This window comes from Myxocyprinus asiaticus, chromosome 17 (assembly GCF_019703515.2).
Source record: "Myxocyprinus asiaticus isolate MX2 ecotype Aquarium Trade chromosome 17, UBuf_Myxa_2, whole genome shotgun sequence".
NCBI classification, from domain to species: Eukaryota; Metazoa; Chordata; class Actinopteri; order Cypriniformes; family Catostomidae; genus Myxocyprinus; species Myxocyprinus asiaticus.
The window spans coordinates 49288988-49311500 of NC_059360.1; the positions used below are offsets into that span (position 1 = coordinate 49288988).

Consider the following 22513-nt stretch of genomic DNA (forward strand, 5'->3'; position numbering starts at 1 on the left):
CTATTTAGGGCTTTGATCAAGTTTTTGTAGCATAAAAGAGATGTTTGTATTTGATGACTTACAGAAATCATATTTCACTTTTTTCATTCTTTTGAAAATCTTTCTAACTGTGGTGGGGGGGCACTAATTTTCAATGCAAATGTTGTGAGGCCTTATTTTGTTATTTGAAGTAACATAAATGCAGAAGTGATGAAATCTCTGAAAAGTTCAGATTCTAAACTTTAAAATGATACCACATATGCCTGACTGATGTATATGGAGACTTTAATATTTTAAGTGTAAACTTTTTTCGTGGTATAGCACCCCCCTTTGGAGGCGTGTCCTTTACAGTTTAAGGGGTGTTTTAGAGATCTGACAAACCTTTCATAAAAGTGCAGTTCACTCACTGTTGTCCTGTCATTTAAGGTGCGATTTGGACGCAATGACACACAGCCAGCGGCTCCTGGCCTGGAGAATTTATTCTATCAATACGGTAACAAGAATAACAATAATTAAGTACTGTATACTTCTTTTCCCTGTATAACAAATCTTTAATGATAAGTTCATTCTGATCAGCCTAGATTGACTACATTAGCCTAAATGAACACAGGACACGTCAGTAGATAGCTGGATGATATATGTTGTGTGTCGTGATATCATATGTGTGTTTGCAGGAGTGGATCTGGAGCTGTGGGCTCATGAACACACATATGAGAGACTCTGGCCTGTGTATGATTATAAGGTCAGTGTGTCAGTCATTTTGTTGATCATAAACATCATCTGATCTGTGCCATTTGAACTCAAACTACTTTATACAGTGTATGTTAGACACATATGATTATGCTTAGACAGACAGATGTGCAGCTGTGTTTGTTATTGCAGGTGTTTAATGGAAGTATTCAGGAGCCGTATGTGAATCCTAAAGCGCCAGTTCATATCATCACGGGCTCAGCTGTGAGTGTTTCACTGTTTTCTATACATTCACATTTATTCTTTCAGCACACACTTTTATCTAAAGCAACTGCATATGTGATTCGTCATAATGAGACAGTAACATGAGAAGTGCTGCAATACAAAAGTTCCAATATGACTCAGAAAAGTGCAAGCTAATACAGGTGAGTTAAGTTTAAGTGATGTAGATTCAAGTGTAGTCTGATTCCCAAACAAATGACTCTTATGAGTCGGTTCTTTTGATTCTATAACACTAAAAACACAGCGCAACCAGTGTAGTCCGATTACCAAATAAAGGACTTAAATGAGTTATTGTTACCTCATCTGTGCAATGTCATCTGCAAAAAATAGGTACTATCATGATTTTCATGTTGATTATGTAATGCAAACGTTAAAACGAGTCATGCACTATAGTAAAAGATGTCATAAGATAGCATTGTGTGAGGAACAGAGTGGAAAGTATGTGTTTATGAACTGATAATCTGCCGTTTTACTTGTGATTTGAGTGAAAAGGAATAAAAGTAATTGTTGTTGTAGCACCTCTAGTGTTCATTTCACTGGGAAATTGTGTTACGTACAACAGGCCACATAAAAATCATTTTGCAAAAATGTCTTTATTGTAACATGATTCTTTGACCAGGTTGCAAATGCCACTGGAGGAGAAATATGACAGTCATCAGAGACAGTAAAAAGGCGACCTAACAAAGCCATCGAATTTAACAACATCCTCTCTCACTCAATCTCCTCTCTTCATTTCATAATACTTAAGTACAATTTAATGTGAATAATTTGTATTTTCACTCGTGTGTTTTTGCTTGATACTTGAGTAAAATCTTCGCTCAGTATCCATACTTTCACTTAAGTTTCATTTCTGAGTGCTTTTTACACCCCTGCATTCCACTCATCGGGTTGTACTTTGAGTTCTTCAGTTCTGATTGGACTGATACTGTCCCGTAGACGTGACCGGAGTATAAAGAGGCCGTTTGCTGTGATGGACATTTGCTGCAGATTATTTCTGAGTGTGTTACGTAACATGGGCATATTTGTGGCTAACACCGATCTGCAGGAGAAGGATTTTTATTATTGCCTTTGCTTAGAGTTAATTTCATATTTCTGCACCCTATTCCACAAGGCAAGATTGCAAAGATCCGCTTGTTCCTTGCAGCACCAAATGTCTGGAAAACAGATAATAGACATTATAAACACACTAACAACATTTGGTTACACTTGACTGAATTTATATTTCTCATGATCTTAAAAACCTAATGATTTAAAGGTTTATGCTTAAATGCTGGAAATGAGTCAATTTTTTTGAATCTACAGCGCGAAACACACAACGTGACCAATGAAGTCTGATTCACGAACAAATGACTCTTATTAGTCAGTTCTTTTGAATCTACAGCACGAAACACACAACGTGACCATTGAAGTCCGATTCACGAACAAATGACTCTTATTAATCAGTTCTTTTGAATCTACAGCGCGAAACACACAACGTGACCAGTGTAGTCCGATTCACGAACAAATGACTCTTATTAATCAGTTCATTTGAATCTACAGCGCGAAACACACAACGTGACCAGTGAAGTCCGATTCACGAACAAATGACTCTTATTAATCAGTTCATTTGAATCTACAGCGCGAAACACACAACGTGACCAGTGTAGTCCGATTCACGAACAAATGACTCTTATTAATCAGTTCTTTTGAATCTACAGCGCGAAACACACAACGTGACCAGTGTAGTCCGATTCACGAACAAATGACTCTTATTAATCAGTTCATTTGAATCTACAGCGCGAAACACACAACGTGACCAGTGTAGTCCGATTCACGAACAAATGACTCTTATTAATCAGTTCTTTTGAATCTACAGCGCGAAACACACAACGTGACCAGTGAAGTCCGATTCACGAACAAATGACTCTTATTAATCAGTTCATTTGAATCTACAGCGCGAAACACACAACGTGACCAGTGTAGTCCGATTCACGAACAAATGACTCTTATTAATCAGTTCATTTGAATCTACAGCGCGAAACACACAACGTGACCAGTGTAGTCCGATTCACGAACAAATGACTCTTATTAATCAGTTCTTTTGAATCTACAGCGCGAAACACACAACGTGACCAGTGAAGTCCGATTCACGAACAAATGACTCTTATTAATCAGTTCATTTGAATCTACAGCGCGAAACACACAACGTGACCAGTGTAGTCCGATTCACGAACAAATGACTCTTATTAATCAGTTCATTTGAATCTACAGCGCGAAACACACAACGTGACCAGTGTAGTCCGATTCACGAACAAATGACTCTTATTAATCAGTTCTTTTGAATCTACAGCGCGAAACACACAACGTGACCAGTGAAGTCCGATTCACGAACAGATGACTCTTATTAATCAGTTCTTTTGAATCTACAGCGCGAAACACACAACGTGACCAGTGTAGTCCGATTCACGAACAGATGACTCTTATTAATCAGTTCTTTTGAATCTACAGCGCGAAACACACAACGTGACCAGTGTAGTCCAAGTCACGAACAGATGACTCTTATTAATCAGTTCTTTTGAATCTACAGCGCGAAACACACAACGTGACCAGTGAAGTCCGATTCACGAACAGATGACTCTTATCAGTTCTTTTGAATCTACAGCGCGAAACACACAACGTGACCAGTGAAGTCCGATTCACGAACAGATGACTCTTATTAATCAGTTCTTTTGAATCTACAGCGCAAAACACACAACGTGACCAGTGTAGTCCGATTCACGAACAGATGACTCTTATTAATCAGTTCTTTTGAATCTACAGCGCGAAACACACAACGTGACCAGTGTAGTCCGACTCACGAACAAATGACTCTTATTAATCAGTTCTTTTGAATCTACAGCGCGAAACACACAAGGTGACCAGTGTAGTCCGACTCACGAACAGATGACTCTTATTAATCAGTTCTTTTGAATCTACAGCGCGAAACACACAACGTGACCAGTGAAGTCCGATTCACGAACAAATGACTCTTATTAATCAGTTCTTTTGAATCTACAGCGCGAAACACACAACGTGACCAGTGTAGTCCGACTCACGAACAAATGACTCTTATTAATCAGTTCTTTTGAATCTACAGCGCGAAACACACAACGTGACCAGTGTAGTCCGACTCACGAACAAATGACTCTTATTAATCAGTTCTTTTGAATCTACAGCGCGAAACACACAACGTGACCAGTGAAGTCCGATTCACGAACAAATTACTCTTATTAATCAGTTCTTCTGAATCTACAGCGCGAAACACACAACGTGACCAGTGTAGTCCGATTCACGAACAAATGACTCTTATTAATCAGTTCTTCTGAATCTACAGCGCGAAACACACAACGTGACCAGTGTAGTCCGATTCACGAACAGATGACTCTTATTAATCAGTTCTTCTGAATCTACAGTGCGAAACACACAACGTGACCAGTGTAGTCCGATTCACGAACAAATGACTCTTATTAATCAGTTCTTTTGAATCTACAGAATTTTAGAAAAATTTAAATTAGTTTTCATTTTGGATATGTTTATTTAAAATGTGGCTTTGTCCTTGTGCGTCTTGGATAATCAGTCATACAAATATTTTCTATATTATTCGGATGAATCTGTTATTCGTTATGAAGTCATTATCCGTGCCGAATAAGGTATTCAGCTTTGGGAACATCCCTTGCTAAGACATTTCAAAAGCACGTCTAATCTCAGCGCAAAGTCTAAACTGCATTTGCAGACAGTCATAAAGTTAATTTTCAAAACTCTGAAAATATAGTAGAACATCAAATTATGTCCATGATGATCACTGTTGTAGCCGTTTAATGAAACAAATATTAATGAGATTTGTGTTAAACTATCTATAGATCATTGTTTATTTTTCAATTATTATTATTATTATTATTATTTTTGTGTTTATAGTTACAATTTACAATCTTATACTTATTGGTATTTTTCCACCCGTTGTCGTGAAGTGATTTTTAAGTCAATGCAAAAGGGGCCAGTGGAAGAAGTTTATAATAGGATGCAGATGGTAGAATAAATGGAGAAGAACCACAGAATTAAATTGCACTTGGTCCAGTTCATTAGCACTTTGTGCGTGCAATTGCGCCTAGACTTAGCGCATGCTTGCACGAAAATAACGAAACATAATTTGTGTACACTCACATGCATTTAGGGTGCAAATCAGTTTTATTTGATGGTTTCTCCACATTAAATTTTGTAAGTTGTAAGATGTTTTTTTTTTTTTTTTTCAAAATACTGTAAATGTTTTTCAAACATCCCAGTTCTCCCGGGAGCCTCAATCAAGCGCACAATAGTCATAGTTCATGACTCATTCCATGTGGGATTTAAATGTGCAAACTTTTGGTTCCCAGAACTTTAACCGCTACACCACACCAGGATTGATGATTCTCGAGAACAGTCTTACTGTAGTAAATAGTTTGTGGGTGATGGTGTGAGAATGATGTTGTGTTTGTCAGGGATGCAGAGAGAAACATGACGGTTTCATCCCCAAACCTCGAGACTGGAGCGCTTTCAGAAGCACAGATTACGGCTATACACGCATGCATGTGATCAACCGCACACACCTGTACCTGGAGCAGGTGTCTGATGACCAGGTAACTCATCAGCTCATTGAACTGGTTAATATGTGTGCAATCAGTGTGACTGTAAGTGTGACTCTGTGTGCAGTACGGTAAAGTGATTGATCAGATCACACTGGTGAAGGAGGTTCATGGAGCGGACGCCTGGCGGTGAAGATACTCAATCAAACACACACTCTCTCTCAGGAAACACACTTTGAATCATAATCAACAGTGAGATGCACTTTAACTTCAATCAAACAAACAAATGAACAGTGTTTGTCTGTGAAGGATCAGACCTCATAGTCTCTTCTCTAAAGATCTAACGGGAGCGCATGTGTTTTGAGTTGGACGTGATTCTTTAAATTCCCTCCAGACAGATTTACACTTTTGACTTCTGTGCCGGATCTGATCCAACTCTTAATCACAGGAGACACAGCCATTTAATTTCACAGGCACGGGATTTTCACAAACAAGATTAAGTTCTTCAAGGTTGTTAATGTTTCATCAGGAAAGAATCTTGATATGTGTTTTCATTTATTGAACTGAATGAAAATCCATGTATTTAAATTAATTATGATTTTATTGAAGTTTACATTTTAGTACTATACACAATCTACTTGATTTCTCAAAAGATTCGCTCTGTTCCAAAACCTAGTTTAAAACATCTTTAACTCACTCCCAGTGTTTGAAAAGGTAGGCAATATGCTTCTTTAGCTCAGTTCAAAAGCAGAATCACATGTATGCTTTAAAGAGAGGGCAATCCCAGAATGCATTGCGACAACATTTATAAATATAATTAGGGTTGGGAACCATGAACCGGATCTTGTTCAGAGCAGCTTCCATATTTTTCAAAATACCAGAACAATTAGATTTTTATGACGATGTGTGTGTTTGACGCTGCCAACTACTGAAGCAGTGTTGTATGATTCCCCAGCTAATGACTCTTATGAGTCGGTTCTTTTGAATCTACAATGTGAAACGCACAGCACGACCAGTGTAGTCTGATTCTCAAACAAATGACTCTTATGAGTCAGTTCTTTTGAATCTACAGAGTGACAAGTGTCGTCTGATTCCCAAATGAATGACCCTTATGAGTTGGTTCTTTTGAATCTACAATGTGAAACACACATCGTGACCAGTGTAGTGTCTGATTCCCAAACAAATGACTCTTATGAGTCGGTTCTTTTGAATCTACAGAATGACAAGTGTAGTCCGATTCCCAAATGAATGACACTTATGAGTCAGTTCTTTTGAATCTACAGAATGACAAGTGTAGACCAATTCCCAAATGAATGACTCTTATGAGTCAGTTCTTTTGAATCTACAGAGTGACAAGTGTAGTCCGATTCCCATATGAATGACTCTTATGAGTCAGTTCTTTTGAATCTACAGAGTGACAAGTGTAGTCCGATTCCCATATGAATGACTCTTATGAGTTGGTTCTTTTGAATCTGCAATGTGAAACACATCGTGACCAGTGTAGTCTGATTCCCAAACAAATGACTCTTATGAGTCGGTTCTTTTGAATCTACAGAATGACAAGTGTAGACCGATTCCCAAATGAATGACTCTTATGAGTCAGTTCTTTTGAATCTACAGAATGACAAGTGTAGTCCGATTCCCATATGAACGACTCTTATGAGTCGGTTCTTTTGAATCTACAAAATGACAAGTGTAGTCTGATTCCCAAACAAATGACTCTTATGAGCTGATTCTTTTCAATCTATGCCTCTAAAAATGTCTGCGTAAACACACCTTTAACTTAACTGTATTAAATGTATCTCTGATTTATTTTGTCTGCTCTGTCAAAATCTGAAATGATCTCATCATTTGGCAACAGGATTTCTTATTTCCAAATATTTCTATCTTAAAGTAATAAAGGATTTGTTAATGGAACTGTTTAAGGAACCGGAATTGTTCACAATCGTTAACAATGATAAAAATAGTTCTGTCTATTTAAAAATAGACTATCTTACCCAGTATTTTTTTGTGTGTATATTTTGATGCTAATCAGAGTATTGTGTTGTTAGCTTTAGCAACATGCTAACGTCAGACTCTATTGGGATCAATTGTAAATCGAATCTCTAATGTGCTACACGTGACGAGCACTTCTTGTATGACACACAGAGTTGCTGCCTATGTAGAGCACTCCAATTAGTCACTTATGAGGTTCCAGTTACAATGCTGCCTTAGAAGGTCACTGCCTATGTAGACAGCGAGGGTTTTGGAACAGAGCTATTAAATCTCTTGAAGTTTGTCTTTGAATATGTTAGTGAACTGTAATAAATGTATTTTCTCACAGTACCTGGTGTCTCTTTAAGAAACAAAGCAGACTGTTTTTGACTATGTTAATCTCCGTCATGTGTCTATATTCCACTCATCGGGTTGTACTTTGAGTTCTTCAGTTCTGATTGGACTGATACTGTCCCGTAGACGTGACCGGAGTATAAAGAGGCCGTTTGCTGTGATGGACATTTGCTGCAGATTATTTCTGAGTGTGTTACGTAACATGGGCATATTTGTGGCTAACACCGATCTGCAGGAGAAGGATTTTTATTATTGCCTTTGCTTAGAGTTAATTTCATATTTCTGCATAACTTGCACGACACTAGTTGGGCGATAACCAACTCCTACAACGGAGGGTGGACTTCAGTTTTCACATGGCAACTTCAGTATCCACAAGGCAAGATTGCAAAGATCCGCTTGTTTCTTGCAGCACTAAATGTCTGGAAAACAGAGAATAGACATTATAAACACACTAACAACGTCTGGTTACACTTGACTGAATTTATATTTCTCATGATCTTAAAAACCTAATGATTTAAAGGTTTATGCTTAAATGCTGGAAGTGAGTTTTGTAGACAAATATAAACAAAAATGAGTAACTGTGTCCAAACTTTTGACTGGTAGTTTAATTGCCTCTTAAAACAGAGATGTTTTACTCAAACTAGAAATTATATTAAGTTTTGAAAAATATTTATAATACACTATAGAGTATGTGTGTGTATGACACTAAACTTCATTGATAAATGACATTGATAGAGTGGGCTTATGCAATACTGACAATAACATTTCAAGAAAGTATGATTGTAGCTGTAATTTCAGTGCATTTCCTCTACAGTGCTGTAAAAAAGTATTTGCCCCCATCCTGATTTCTTCTGTTTTTGTGTATATCTCATACTAAATTGTTTCAAAAATTCAAACAAAATCTAACATAAAGCAAAGGCAATCTGAGTAAACACAAAATACAGATTTTAAATGATAATGTTATTTATTGAAGCAAAAAAAGTTATCCAATACCAACTGGGCCTGTGTGAAAAAGTATTTGCCCCATTAGTTACTAAATCCCCAAATCTATGAAACTGCATTCATAATGGGGTTCAGCTGGACTAGACACACCCAGACCTGATTACTGCCAGCCCTGTTCAATCAAATCAACACCTAAATTCAACTTTTTCAGCCGGATGAAGTTGGCTAAAAGATCTCACCCAGTAGCACACCATGCCGAGGTCAAAAGTAATTCCAGAAATGATGAGGAATGATTGAAATACATCAGTCTGGGAAGGGTTACAAAGCTATTTCAAAGGCTCTGGGACTCCAAAGAACCACAGAGAGAGCCATTATCTCCAAATGGAGAAAACTTGACACAGTAGTGAACCTTCCCAGAAGTGGCCGACCTTCCAAAAGTCCTCCAAGAGCACAGCGACGACTCATCCAGGAAGTCACAAAAAAGCCAAGGACAACATCCAAGGAACTGCAGACCTCTCTCGCAACAATAAAGGTCACTGTTCATGACTCCACTATCAGAAAGACACTGGCCAAAAATGCCATCCATGGAAGAGAACCACTGCTAACCCAGAAGAACATTAAGTCTCATCTGAATTTTGCCAAAACACACCTTGATGATCCTCAAAGCTTTTGGGAGAATGTTCTGTGGGCTGTTTGGGAGACAGGGGTCCCGTTACATCTGACGTAAATCAAACACAGAATTCCACAAAAAGAACATCATACCTACAGTCAAGCATGGTGGTGGTAGTGTGATGGTGTGGGGATGCTTTGCTTCTTCAGGGTGACTTGCAATAATTGAGAGAAACATGAATTCTGCTCTCTACCAGAAAATCCTAAAGGAGAACGTCCGGTCATCAGTCCGTGAGTTGAAGCTCAAGCGCAACTGGATTACACAGCAAGACAATGCTCAATAGCATAGGAGTAAGTCCACCTCTGAATGGCTCAAAAGAAGCTAAATTAAAGTTTTGGAGTGGCCTAGTCAAAGTCCTGACTTGAACCCGATTGAGATGCTGTGGCAGGACCTTAAACGGGCAGTTCATGCTCGAAAACTCTCCAATGTGTCTGAACTAAAGCAGTTCTGCAAAGAAGAGTGGGGCAGAATTCCTCCACAGCGTTGTGAAAGACTGATCTCCAGTTATCGGAAGCGTTTGGTTGCAGTTGTTGCTGCTAAAGGTGGCACAACCAGCTATTAAGTTTAAGGGGGCAGTTAGTTTTTCACATGGGTGATATGGGTGTTGGATAACTTTTTTGTTTCAATAAAATATATAACAATATATATGTATTTGAAAACTGTATTTTGTGTTTATTCAGGTTACCTTTATGTTATATATCTTGTTTGAAAATCTAAAACAAATTAGTATGAAAAATACACAAAAATAGAAGAAATCACAGCACTGTATAATCTTTAAAACAATATTGCATTAGTGGTTGTTGGTTGGTTGTGATGGTTCCATCATGAAGTCATGCTCAGTATGCTTTGGATGGAATAGCACATTTTCCATCATGCATTTGGTGGCTTTTTCTCTGTTGTTGTAAATATTTGAGGCACGCTACAGAAAAGGGCAAATCGTGTTGTCTGCTTTTCCTCAAACGACTGACATTTATTACTGAAACAATATGATGACCTGAACCCTGCCAAACACTTAACCTTTAACCCTCGCATGGTTTCAACATGATCTTCACATGGGGTTGTTAAATGCTGAGTTAAGAGAATATATTGCTTTTTATATTAATATTTGGCATATTTTTAAACATTTTTCTAAATAAATCAAACATTAAAGTGAGTTGTACCCCACTTACAAACTTATAACACTAAAAGAATCGTTAATGGACTAATTAATATTGGAACCAGAATTCCTCATGATTATAGAGATTCAGATGAACTGATATGATCAAGTATTTCAGGAATGTCATATATATCTAACCATCAGGGTTAGGAAGGTTACTTTTGAAAATGTATTCCACTACAGATTACAGAATACATGCAGTAAAATATAATTTGTAACGTATTCCGTTAGATTACTCAAGGTCAGTAATGTAATCTAAATACTTTGGATTACTTCTTCAGCACTGGTAGATTTTTTCACTTGTTTTGACTATAAAAACTCTGTCAGTACAGTAAGACAAAATACACATGTTAAAAATACATTCTCTGAAAAACCGAAATATCTTATGCAGTGTTGCTTCTTAACCCTTTAAGCTCGGATGGGCCCACAAGAAAATAAAAAATAGTAAAAATATTAATAACTACAGTCTTGATCAACACAAAATAGGTATTGTTTGAAAGTTTAGAAGTTCTACTTTCCAATGCATGTAGACATTATGACCAAAACTGAACAAGTGCTTTGAAATTTACAGACAAATCAGAAGTGTTCTGTTTTGATAATTCATAAAACAAATTGCACTGTACATATTATTATAATCAGTAAAAACATCAAACTGATCAAATAGTCATGTGTCATATGTTGTAGGAAAGCTCTTAAAGAGTAGAATACAACCAGCATATTTTTTTTACTCACTGACAAAAATATAGTGAGTAATAGCTAAATATATGTCTTTGACAATTATGTTTGTGTTGCTTATATGCCACATTTTCACTTATAACATCACAAAAAATAATCGGAACATAAAATATCATTTATTTAGATGAGGTGATTATCTTTCAAACGAGTCCACACACAAGATAATCAGATGTATAGATCATTAGATAATCCACATGAAGCACAATGTTACATATGACCACCAGGAGATGGCACCAAATACATGACACAGACTCAATGATGACTCAAATGACACAGAATGAAACTCATTCTGTGAAATCTCATTACTAAAATCATGTCTGCATGCTATGCAAACCTTTAGTCATTGTTGTGTTTGCATGTGTAATTAGTTCTTATGTACAATTATTATGTTTTATTTGTTTGGAGATGTTTTTGGACACTATGATAAATTATTTTTGTAATGTTATAACTTTTGATTGCTTTGTCATATCAACATAAAATTTTTCTTAGATACAGTTGACATGATTAAAAAACAAAACAAAAGCAGTTTTTCGGAGCCACCGTATTTACACCCAGAGATATAAAATGTAAAATCAGAAATAAAGTACATTTTTGGCTCTATTATTATTTATTTTTTTAGCAGTTTCTTAGGCTGAGAGTCGAGTTATAAGCCTTTAATTTGGGGTATTCCACTGAAACAGGACATCTTTAAAAACACTTTCATAGCTTAAAGGGTTAAATCACTAAATAAATCAATAAATGTCCCTTGTAATTCATTTTATCATTACTTTGTGTCCATTTTCATTTCAGCAATATCTTTGGGTTGTTTCTTTGTTTTTGTTTTTTCATTTAAGCATCAGCGATCATTTTCAGGGTTACTGCTGTCAGCACATCACTCAAATTGATAAATCAAATTGATCTAGTTTTAAGGATTTTTAGATATTTTTTAAAGAAAAATAATACAAACATTTTCATCAAGAATATGATTTTTGCCCTAATGTCAAAGATCTTACTAGAGAAAAAAAGATTATGATCTAATGTGGATTTTCTTGATAAAAAATATAATAGTGTCTGATAACAGATGCATGTAAAATGGCTAGAAATAGCATTTTAGCTTAGCATAAAGCTGACAGTTTACACAAGGTTTATTTCTATTTCTTCTGCTTCAAACTTACTTCAAACGTACTTCTCTGTCTGCTCGTATGAATGTAACACATCATAAGAAAGTGTTTCACCGCTGTTCAAATGCACTTTGGATCACATCATTTATATGTATAAATGTTTTCCATCTGAAAGGACTAAATATTAAATGAAACAAATGACAATAAAATGCAAAATAATCTCTTCAGTAATCAAAATACTTTTTGAATGTAACTGTATTCTAATTACCAATGATTTAAATTGTTACTGTAGTGGAATACAGTCACTAATATTTTGTATTTTAAATATGTAATCCCGTTACATGTATCCCGTTACTCCAAACCCTGCTAACCATCTATACAGGCTTTAAGGAGTTAATGACATTAGATTAGTTTTAAATATATAAATGTAATTCCTCAAAGGTTTATTTCCATGCAAATAAGCTTTGTTTCTGTTTCAGCTTGTGCACAGCAGCATCTGTGTTTACTGTGACCTTTGACCCGAGATTAAAGCAGCAGCACAGAATATAATGCGTCTGGAGTCTTGCACACAGGAAGTGAAAAGCAGACGCTCACGTGTTCGAGTTTTTCTGTTTTTCAACAAACTGGAATTTGTCAGATGCTTTTACTGGAGACGCAACTCCACTGAGAAATACAGAGCGGGAAACCTCATCTGTGCATGACCCATAAACAACTTTAATAACTGGACATCACTTTAGCCCTGACAGATGTGGAATATTGAATAGAGATTGTTTTGCAGTGTGCAGATGTTCAGTTATATCACATCGCTGTGTGGTTACTGGATTGTGATTACTCAATATTAGGGTACAATGGGGCTAAAGGCACACCTTAAGGAAAATTAGCTTTTTTCTGGTCACAAAATGAATCAAATATATATATATATATATATCAGGCTATTGTGAAGATATAGGGCAATGCAAATAATTTTGAGACAGCAAGATGCTTTTTTGAGTAACAAATTAAGATAATGTTTACTCAAAAGAACTACTTCAGAATAGGGTGCACGATTTTCTGTTCATTTCAAACACATTTGTCATTTTATAACATCTCAAGTGTTCTATAAACACATTTAATCTCCATCGTGATTGGATCAGTCAATGTGAGTCCACTTTCAACATTCTTCAGAACAAATCTATTCGCCCCACTAAAGAAAACAATGTGTTTAATAGGGGCCTTGAGCCCCTTTTACCCCAAACACTGTCCCATGAAGTTTGATTTAATGACCTTGAACAAAGTTGAAAATGATAAGTATTTTGTCTCAAAATAAGGGTGTTTTCAGACCTGTAGCTCGTTTGATTTGTTCTGAAACGGAGGTTTGAAATTGTTACAATGTTGCATTTTCATCTTGGTTCGTTTCGTTTGCACAAGGCAATATTTCAAAATAGATCAAAACAGTGTCAACAGTCCCATTCACACATGCAACCAGGTAAATTACAGGAAAATCGTTGGGTTGCCTTTACTGGTAAATGTGCCAAATGCGCTGTTCACACACGAAACTACTTTCTGTCTTTTTTCCGTTTTGCTACGACACAAACAGCAGAGAAATGCCACGGAATAATTTATTTTTTTAATCAGTCAAGAAGTTGCTGACGATGTCCTAACTTCTGCTGCTATTCTAGAGATGTGATTGTACTAAAATTACCTTAGGATTTATAAAATAGCTCCTTTTTTAAACATGTAACTATATCTAATATAGTCGCCAAAAAGGTATATACACGTTTTAATGATGAATTACAATGAAGTGCTGACCTACAAATGGTTTTTAATATATTATTTGGTTCGTTGGTCCATTGGGTCGGATTGCATTCTCACCATAAGCAAACCGCTCCAGGGTTCGTGGTATCAGACCGATTGTTTTGGTGTGGATCCAAGTGTGATTGCCACGTTCATATATGCCTGAATGAACCGAACTAAAGGAGAAAATGCACCAGGTTCCGAAACAAATGCTCCAAACGAGCCAGATGTGAAAACGCCTTAATTTCAGGAATTTTCATTGACATAAATTCGCAACATTAAAAAAAAATAAAATAAAAAATATATATATATATATATTATTGCCTGCAGAGATCATTTCAGTTATTTAATTACTTTTATCTTTACTTAAAGGTGCTGAAAGTGATTTTTTTCTTGGAAAGAGGTATGCAAAAAAATGTCCTACCCCCTCACCTATCTCACCGGTCTCTGTGACAGTTCTAGACAAAAATGTGTCCACGGGTCACGGTCAATAACGCTTTCTGCCTGTTGATCATTTTGCACATTCTCATTGTATTGTAGTTGCAGGGAATTATTGAGGCTTAATGCCATTTTTATGCCATGTTGTTCATAACAGTTGTCAGTTGAGGGCGCTATTTTGCTACTGTTGTTTTTTTATTTTCTCCCTTTTTTCTCCCCAATTTGGAATTCCCAATGCGCTCTAAATCCTCATGGTGGCGTAGTGACTCGCCTCAATCCAGGTGGAGGAGGACGAATCTCAGTTGCCTCCGCGTCTGAGACCATCAATCCGTGCATCTTATTACGTGGCTTGTTGAGTGCGTTACCACGGAGACGTAGCACGTGTGGAGGCTTCACACTATTCTCCGCGGCATCCACGCACAACTCACCACACGCCCCACCGAGAGTGAGAACCACATTATAGTGACCACGAGGAGGTTACCCCATGTGACTCTACCCTCCCTAGCAACTGGGCCAATTTGGTTGCTCAGCACACCCTGGATTCGAACTCGTGACTCCAGGTGTAATAATCCGCGTCAGTACTCGCTGAGTACACAGACCCCTGCTGTTGTTTTTAACAACCGTTTCTGCTCCTGTCGGACTCAATAAAGCTAATTTTGTATCTTTAGAGGGCGGGGTTTTGTAAAGAGGGGGCGTGGCTAATACAACAGCTCGTGGATGTAGAATGGCTGAAATCACTTACAGCACCTTTAATGATTGATTTTAAATTCATTTTTAACCTCTGTCCAATAAACGGTTTTGGTACTCTATTGGGCCACCACTTGATTAAGTAAAACCTGTTGAAAAGCACTGATCTAATAATCTGAATGACTGCGAGTTCTTTAAATTGCTGATATTTTAACTTCTCTGTCTAAGGAACTGTTGGACAGACACAATATTGGAGTACAATAACACAATAAGTGTTTAATCATGTGTTGGGCTTTTATTGTCTAGTGTCTGTCATGATCTGTCAAACATCTTGAAGAAGTTTTGATGAGGCATAGCGGCCGTCCCCATGTAATCAATTAGAAGATGTGTGTATTCTTCATTAAACAAACATCTCGAGCCATCAAAACAACCTGGTACAGGGTGAATCGCTGTTTGTGTGTTCGAACACGTGAGGGATTTCTTGGCCAAAACATTCTCGAGGGAATGAAGCACTTTGCGGTTTGTTTTCTCCATCCTCGTGGAAGTTTTCTTCTCTAGTTGCCTTAACCACCTTCACAGGGCTTCTGTGTTTTCTGTCACCAGCTACAGAGTGAGCGTTCACTCAAATATGTATTGTCGCCATAGACTCGTCTAATAACAGCCACGATGAAGAGTCTGGAGAGCTCAGAAAGTACAGATGAAACATGAAGACTAGAGACTAGCGAATGCCTGTATAAAAATCTCAGTGGACTAAATCTAAATAAAAAACTGAAGAAGCTGTTTATCTCAATTTAAGTTGAGATCCTTTTTAAGGCGCGCCAGCAAAACAGAAGCATCTTAATGCAGAACATTTACTGAATGAACGAAGTGTGAACAAACAGCCTGAATCATGATATTATTGGTTAGTGAAGGATTGCCAGAGAACTGGTTTCAGATTTCCCAAACGTTCACTTATTGTTCACAATAAGGCCAGGAATGAGTATTAAAGGAATATTCCTGGTTCAACACATTAAGCTCAATAAACAGCATTTGTGGCTGTTAATCAATTTAGACTCGTCCCTCTTTTTATTTAAGCACAAATGTGTGTTCCAGTGAGACACTTACAATGGAAGTCAATGGGGTCAATCTGTAAACATTAAAATACTCACTGTTTCAAAAGTATAACACAAGACATAAACAATATGTGTGTTAACATGATTTTACTGTGATAAAATCACTTACTAACCGCATCTGTGTGACGTCATAGACAATTTTAAAATTTCATTACCATGATGGCGTAAAATTACTGAAAAAATTACAATTTAAACAACTTTATAAGTTGAATAATTTATTCAAGATTTAAGTTGTGTTAAGATTTAACAGAAGAATTATTGTAAGTGCTTTTATAAAATTATGAGCTTCACATTTCTGTCTTTAAACTCTTGTGTTGTGTTTGTTTTGTGCCAACACATTTTGTGTTCCTGGTCAAAAATGACCGGCCCACTAAGATTGTTTATAAATCTCTCATATTGCAAATATTATCACAAGATATTGCATTCAATCTTTTTGAGTAATTATGACTGGTTTTGTGCTCCTTTTTTGAACATATTTAAAAAATGTATATTTTTGTTGAAAGAAGGATTCATTGAACTGAGCTCAAACCAGGCTAGTGGGGAAACAAAAAATATATATATAATGATTACATAATAAATTAATAACCACTTACTTGATCTGAACTGTTTTAAAGCGTAGAATCTGGTCTTTACGATGCATATAACTGATCCTACTAGTTCTTAAATAATGCTTTTTAATTGGCTGACAAATAAGAACTGTTTCGTTCTCATCATTTGCAAATTTGTTATCACAACAATTCTATTCAGAGGTGATAAAACCATAAAAGAGTTGAGATAGTCATGTGTTATATATTGTAGAATGCAATGAGCAAATGTGTTTCACTCAGAGGTCAAACTGCAGTGAGTTTTAGTGTATGAAATTCACACAGACACACATGAATATAATAAACAGGAGTGTCTTTTTGTCACATTTTCCTTATTTATTCTTGAAACATATATAAAACAGAGACAATGACATATCTTAACTTACAGCAGACGATCCTGATTCAAACGAGCCCAAACACAACATAATATGAGTAGATCTTGAAATATTCCTCAAAGAGTGTACATGGAAAGATGATGCACAAAGACGCTCAATACACATTGTGTGTGTGTATGTGTGTGAGTGTGCATTTGTGTGTGTGTGCATTTGTGAGTGTGTGTGTTTGTGTGAGTGTGTGTTTGTGTGAGTGTGCATTTGTGTGAGTGTGTGTTTGTGTGAGTGTGCGTTTGTGTGAGTGTGTGTTTGTGTGAGTGTGCATTTGTGTGTTTGTGTGTTTGTGTGTGCTGTGTGTGTGTGTGTGTGTGTGTGTGTGTGTGTTTGTGTGAGTCTGTGTTTGTGTGTGTTTGTGTGTGTGTGTGTGTGTGTGTGTGTGTGTTTGTTTGTGTGTGTTGTGTGTGTGCACATGTTCATGGACATTGTGTGTGCAAACACACATCCTCACATGTGCTCATCTAAATGATTGTGATGCTCCTGAACACTTCATTTTTCTTAATTTCGTTGTCTTGTTCATTCATTTCCAGTGGCTGGTCATTTTTTAATGGGAACACAACAAGTGTAACAAAGTGAAATAAAACCAAATGAATTTAAAGAAACTGGTCGAAAAAATGTGTGTGTTTTTAGAGACCGTTTGTGAACAAAATGAAGGAATTTGATTCCAGTTGGATCAAGTGATCAAAAATAACTAAAAAACAAAATCGTAAGGAGAAAAAAAGTCGTCTGGATCAAAGTGACTGGAAAACAATAAGTTTTAAACCCTCCAAACATTGGCCTCATTTACTTCCATTGTAAGTGTCTCACTCTAACACAGATTTTAGAGTTTTTTTTAAAGAAAAGGAGGTACAAATCGAAATAAAATTTTGTGGTAATCAACATTATGCCACAAATGCTCTTTTCCCTTGAACACAAGCACCAACAGACAGCAGGAAACACTGACGCTGAACAACGCTGGACCTGTTGTGAAGTTTATCTGAGCTGGTTTCCTCAGTCAGGCAGGCAGAGATTGAGTCTGTGGGTCTCCAGCACCATTTCCACCCAAAAACAACACACCAGTTACAATGGAACCTGTGAAAAAACTTCACTGTTAGTGTCCAGATGGCTCAAAAGCAGATGAAACCGAAGGATTGCGGGTAAGAGCGCGAGAGCTGTAGAATTATCTCATCACTCGTCACAGGAAGAGATCTTCAGGCAGACGGATGGAAATCTTCCCTTAGGAGACGCTGTGATTAGATGTCTGCCATCACAGCACAAAACGTCGTCACAACCGCCCTAAACTGAAACTGATGGACGCTTTTAACACTCGAACTTCAGCTATGGATTTATTCAAGTTCTCTTACAACCACACAGACAAAACATTTTAAGACTTCATTGTCCATTAAACATTCAACAGAAGAGTAACTCTCCTCTTACAGTTACTCTAATGTATGGAGCCCCTAAGAGGACAGGTCGGGATTTTTTTTCTGAAACAGTCTTGAGTTCCCTCGCGATAGTTTTGTGTTCCCTCGCGATAGTTTTGTGTTCCCTCGTGATAGTTTTGCGTTCCCTCGTGATAGTTTTGCGTTCCTTCACGATAGTTTTGTGTTCCCTCACGATAGTTTTGCATTCCCTCACAACAGTTTTGAGTTCTCTCACGATAGTTTTGAATAGTTTTGCATTCCTTCACGATAGTTTTGTGTTCCCTCGCTATAGTTTTGTGTTACCTCGCTATAGTTTTGTGTTCCCTCGCAATAGTTTTGCATCCCCTTGCAATAGTTTTGTTCCCTCACAATAATTTTGTGATCCCTCACAATAGTTTTGTATTACCTTGCAATAGTTTTGTGTTCCCTCGCTATAGTTTTGCATTCCCTCGCTATAGTTTTGTGTTACCTCGCTATAGTTTTGTGTTCCCTCACAATAGTATTGCGTTCCCTCGCAATAGTTTTGTATTCCCTCACAATAATTTTGTGTTCCCTCACAATAGTTTTGTATTACCTCACAATAGTTTTGCGTTCCCTCACGATAGTTTTGCCTCACGATAGTTTTGCGTTCTCTCACGATAGTTTTGTGTTCCCTCACAATAGTTTTGCATTCCCTCGACGATAGTTTTGTGTTCCCTCACAATAGTTTTGCGTTCCCTCAGGATAGTTTTGCGTTAGCTTGCAATAGTTTTGCGTTCCCTCCCGATAGTTTTGCATTCCCTTACAATAGTTTTGTGTTCCCTCATGATAGTTTTGTGTTCCCTCACATTAGTTTTGCATTCCCTCACAATAGTTTTGCCTCACAATAGTTATGCATTCCCTCACAATAGTTTTGCGTTCCCTCACGATAGTTTTGCGCTTCCTCACGATAGTTTTGCGCTTCCTCACGATAGTTTTGTGTTCCCACATGATAGTTTTGTGTTCCCTCATGATAGTTTTGCCTCACAATAGTTTTGCGTTCCCTTACGATAATTTTGCGATCCCTCGTGATATTTTGCGTTCCCTCATGATAGTTTTGCCTCACAATAGTTTTGCATTCCCTGACAATAGTTTTGCGTTCCCTCCCGATAGTTTTGCGTTCCCTTATGATAGTTTTGCGTTCCTTCATGATAGTTTTGCGTTCCCTCATGATAGTTTTGCCTCACAATAGTTTTGCGCTTCCTCACAATAGTTTTGCATTCCTGCACGATAGTTTTGCGTTCCCGCATGATAGTTTTGCGTTCCCTCGCGATAGTTTTGCCTCACAATAGTTTTGCGTTCCCTTACAATAGTTTTGCGTTCCCTCGCGATAGTTTTGCATTCCCTCATGATAGTTTTGCGTTCCCTCACGATAGTTTTGCCTCACAATAGTTTTGCATTCCCTTACAATAGTTTTGCATTCCCTCGCGATAGTTTTGCATTCCCTCATGATAGTTTTGCGTTCCCTCACGATAGTTTTGCCTCACAATAGTTTTGCGTTCCCTTACAATAGTTTTGCATTCCCTCGCGATAGTTTTGCATTCCCTCATGATAGTTTTGCGTTCCCTCACGATAGTTTTGCCTCACAATAGTTTTGCGTTCCCTCACGATAGTTTTGCGCTTCCTCACAATAGTTTTGCGTTCCCGCATGATAGTTTTGCGTTCCCTCACGATAGTTTTGCCTCACAATAGTTTTGCGTTCCCTTACAATAGTTTTGCATTCCCTCGCGATAGTTTTGCATTCCCTCATGATAGTTTTGCGTTCCCTCACGATAGTTTTGCCTCACAATAGTTTTGCGTTCCCTTACAATTGATTTGCATTCCCTCGTGATAGTTTTGCCTCACAATAGTTTTGCGTTCCCTTACAATAGTTTTGCATTCCCTCGCGATAGTTTTGCATTCCCTCACGATAGTTTTGTGTTCCCTCACCGTAGTTTAACATTCCCTCATGATAGTTTTGTGTTCCCTCACGATAGTTTTGCGTTCCCTCACGATAGTTTTGCCTCACGATAGTTTTGCGTTCCCTCACGATAGTTTTGTGTTCCCTCACAATAGTTTTGCATTACTTGCAATAGTTTTGTGTTCCCTCACAATAGTTTTGCGTTCCCTCAGGATAGTTTTGTGCTTCCTCACAATAGTTTTGCATTACCTCACAATAGTTTTGTGTTAGCTTGCACTAGTTTTGCGTTCCCGCATGATAGTTTTGCGTTCCCTCACGATAGTTTTGCCTCACAATAGTTTTGCGTTCCCTTACAATAGTTTTGCATTCCCTCGCGATAGTTTTGCCTCACAATAGTTTTGCATTCCCTCACAATAGTTTTGCGTTCCCTCACGATAGTTTTGCGTTCCCTCACGATAGTTTTGTGTTCCCTCACAATAGTTTTGCATTCCCTCGCGATAGTTTTGTGTTCCCTCACAATAGTTTTGCGTTCCCTCAGGATAGTTTTGTGCTTCCTCACAATAGTTTTGCATTACCTCACAATAGTTTTGCGTTAGCTTGCAATAGTTTTGTGTTCCCTCCCGATAGTTTTGTGTTCCCTCACAATAGTTTTGCCTCACAATAGTTATGCGTTCCCTCACAATAGTTTTGCGTTCCCTCACGATAGTTTTGCGCTTCCTCACGATAGTTTTGTGTTCCCGCATGATAATTTTGTGTTCCCTCATGATAGTTTTGCCTCACAATAGTTTTGCGTTCCCTTACGATAATTTTGCGATCCCTCGTGATATTTTGCGTTCCCTCATGATAGTTTTGCCTCACAATAGTTTTGCATTCCCTCCCGATAGTTTTGCGTTCCCTTATGATGGTTTTGCGTTCCTTCATGATAGTTTTGCGTTCCCTCCCGATAGTTTTGCGTTCCCTTATGATGGTTTTGCGTTCCTTCATGATAGTTTTGCGTTCCCTCATGATAGTTTTGCCTCACAATAGTTTTGCGCTTCCTCACAATAGTTTTGCATTCCCGCACGATAGTTTTGCGTTCCCGCATGATAGTTTTGCGTTCCCTCACGATAGTTTTGCCTCACAATAGTTTTGCGTTCCCTTACAATAGTTTTGCGTTCCCTCGCGATAGTTTCGCATTCCCTCATGATAGTTTTGCGTTCCCTCACGATAGTTTTGCCTCACAATAGTTTTGCATTCCCTTACAATAGTTTTGCATTCCCTCGCAATAGTTTTGCATTCCCTCATGATAGTTTTGCGTTCCCTCACGATAGTTTTGCCTCACAATAGTTTTGCGTTCCCTCACGATAGTTTTGCCTCACAATAGTTTTGCATTCCCTCATGATAGTTTTGCGTTCCCTCATGATAGTTTTGCCTCACAATAGTTTTGTGTTCCCTTACAATAGTTTTGCATTCCCTCGCGATAGTTTTGCGTTCCCTCATGATAGTTTTGCGTTCCCTCACGATAGTTTTGCCTCACAATAGTTTTGTGTTCCCTTACAATAGTTTTGCATTCCCTCGCGATAGTTTTGCCTCACAATAGTTTTGCGTTCCCTTACAATAGTTTTGCATTCCCTCGTGATAGTTATGCATTCCCTCATGATAGTTTTGCGTTCCCTCACGATAGTTTTGCCTCACAATAGTTTTGCATTCCCTCGCGATAGTTTTGCGTTCCCGCATGATAGTTTTGCGTTCCCTCATGATAGTTTTGCCT

General features: G+C 37.6%; 1 protein-coding gene across 7 annotated transcripts in view; it reads left to right on the forward strand.

Annotated features, from left to right (window-relative positions):
- acp7 (acid phosphatase 7, tartrate resistant (putative)) overlaps positions 1 to 22513 on the forward strand; it is an 84265-nt gene that overhangs the window by 17043 nt on the left and 44709 nt on the right. For 2 of the 7 annotated variants that reach the window (XM_051722885.1, XM_051722884.1), the window contains exons 10-14: positions 406 to 472; positions 654 to 721; positions 862 to 933; positions 5445 to 5582; positions 5656 to 7850. In XM_051722885.1, coding sequence (XP_051578845.1) covers positions 406 to 472; positions 654 to 721; positions 862 to 933; positions 5445 to 5582; positions 5656 to 5721 — 411 coding nt within the window. In that variant the 3' untranslated portion in view covers positions 5722 to 7850. Of the gene's footprint in view, positions 1 to 405; positions 473 to 653; positions 722 to 861; positions 934 to 1570; positions 2352 to 5444; positions 5583 to 5655; positions 7851 to 22513 lie in introns of those variants that run through there. The other 5 variants (XM_051722889.1, XM_051722886.1, XM_051722888.1 and 2 more) reach the window with 4 other exon arrangements.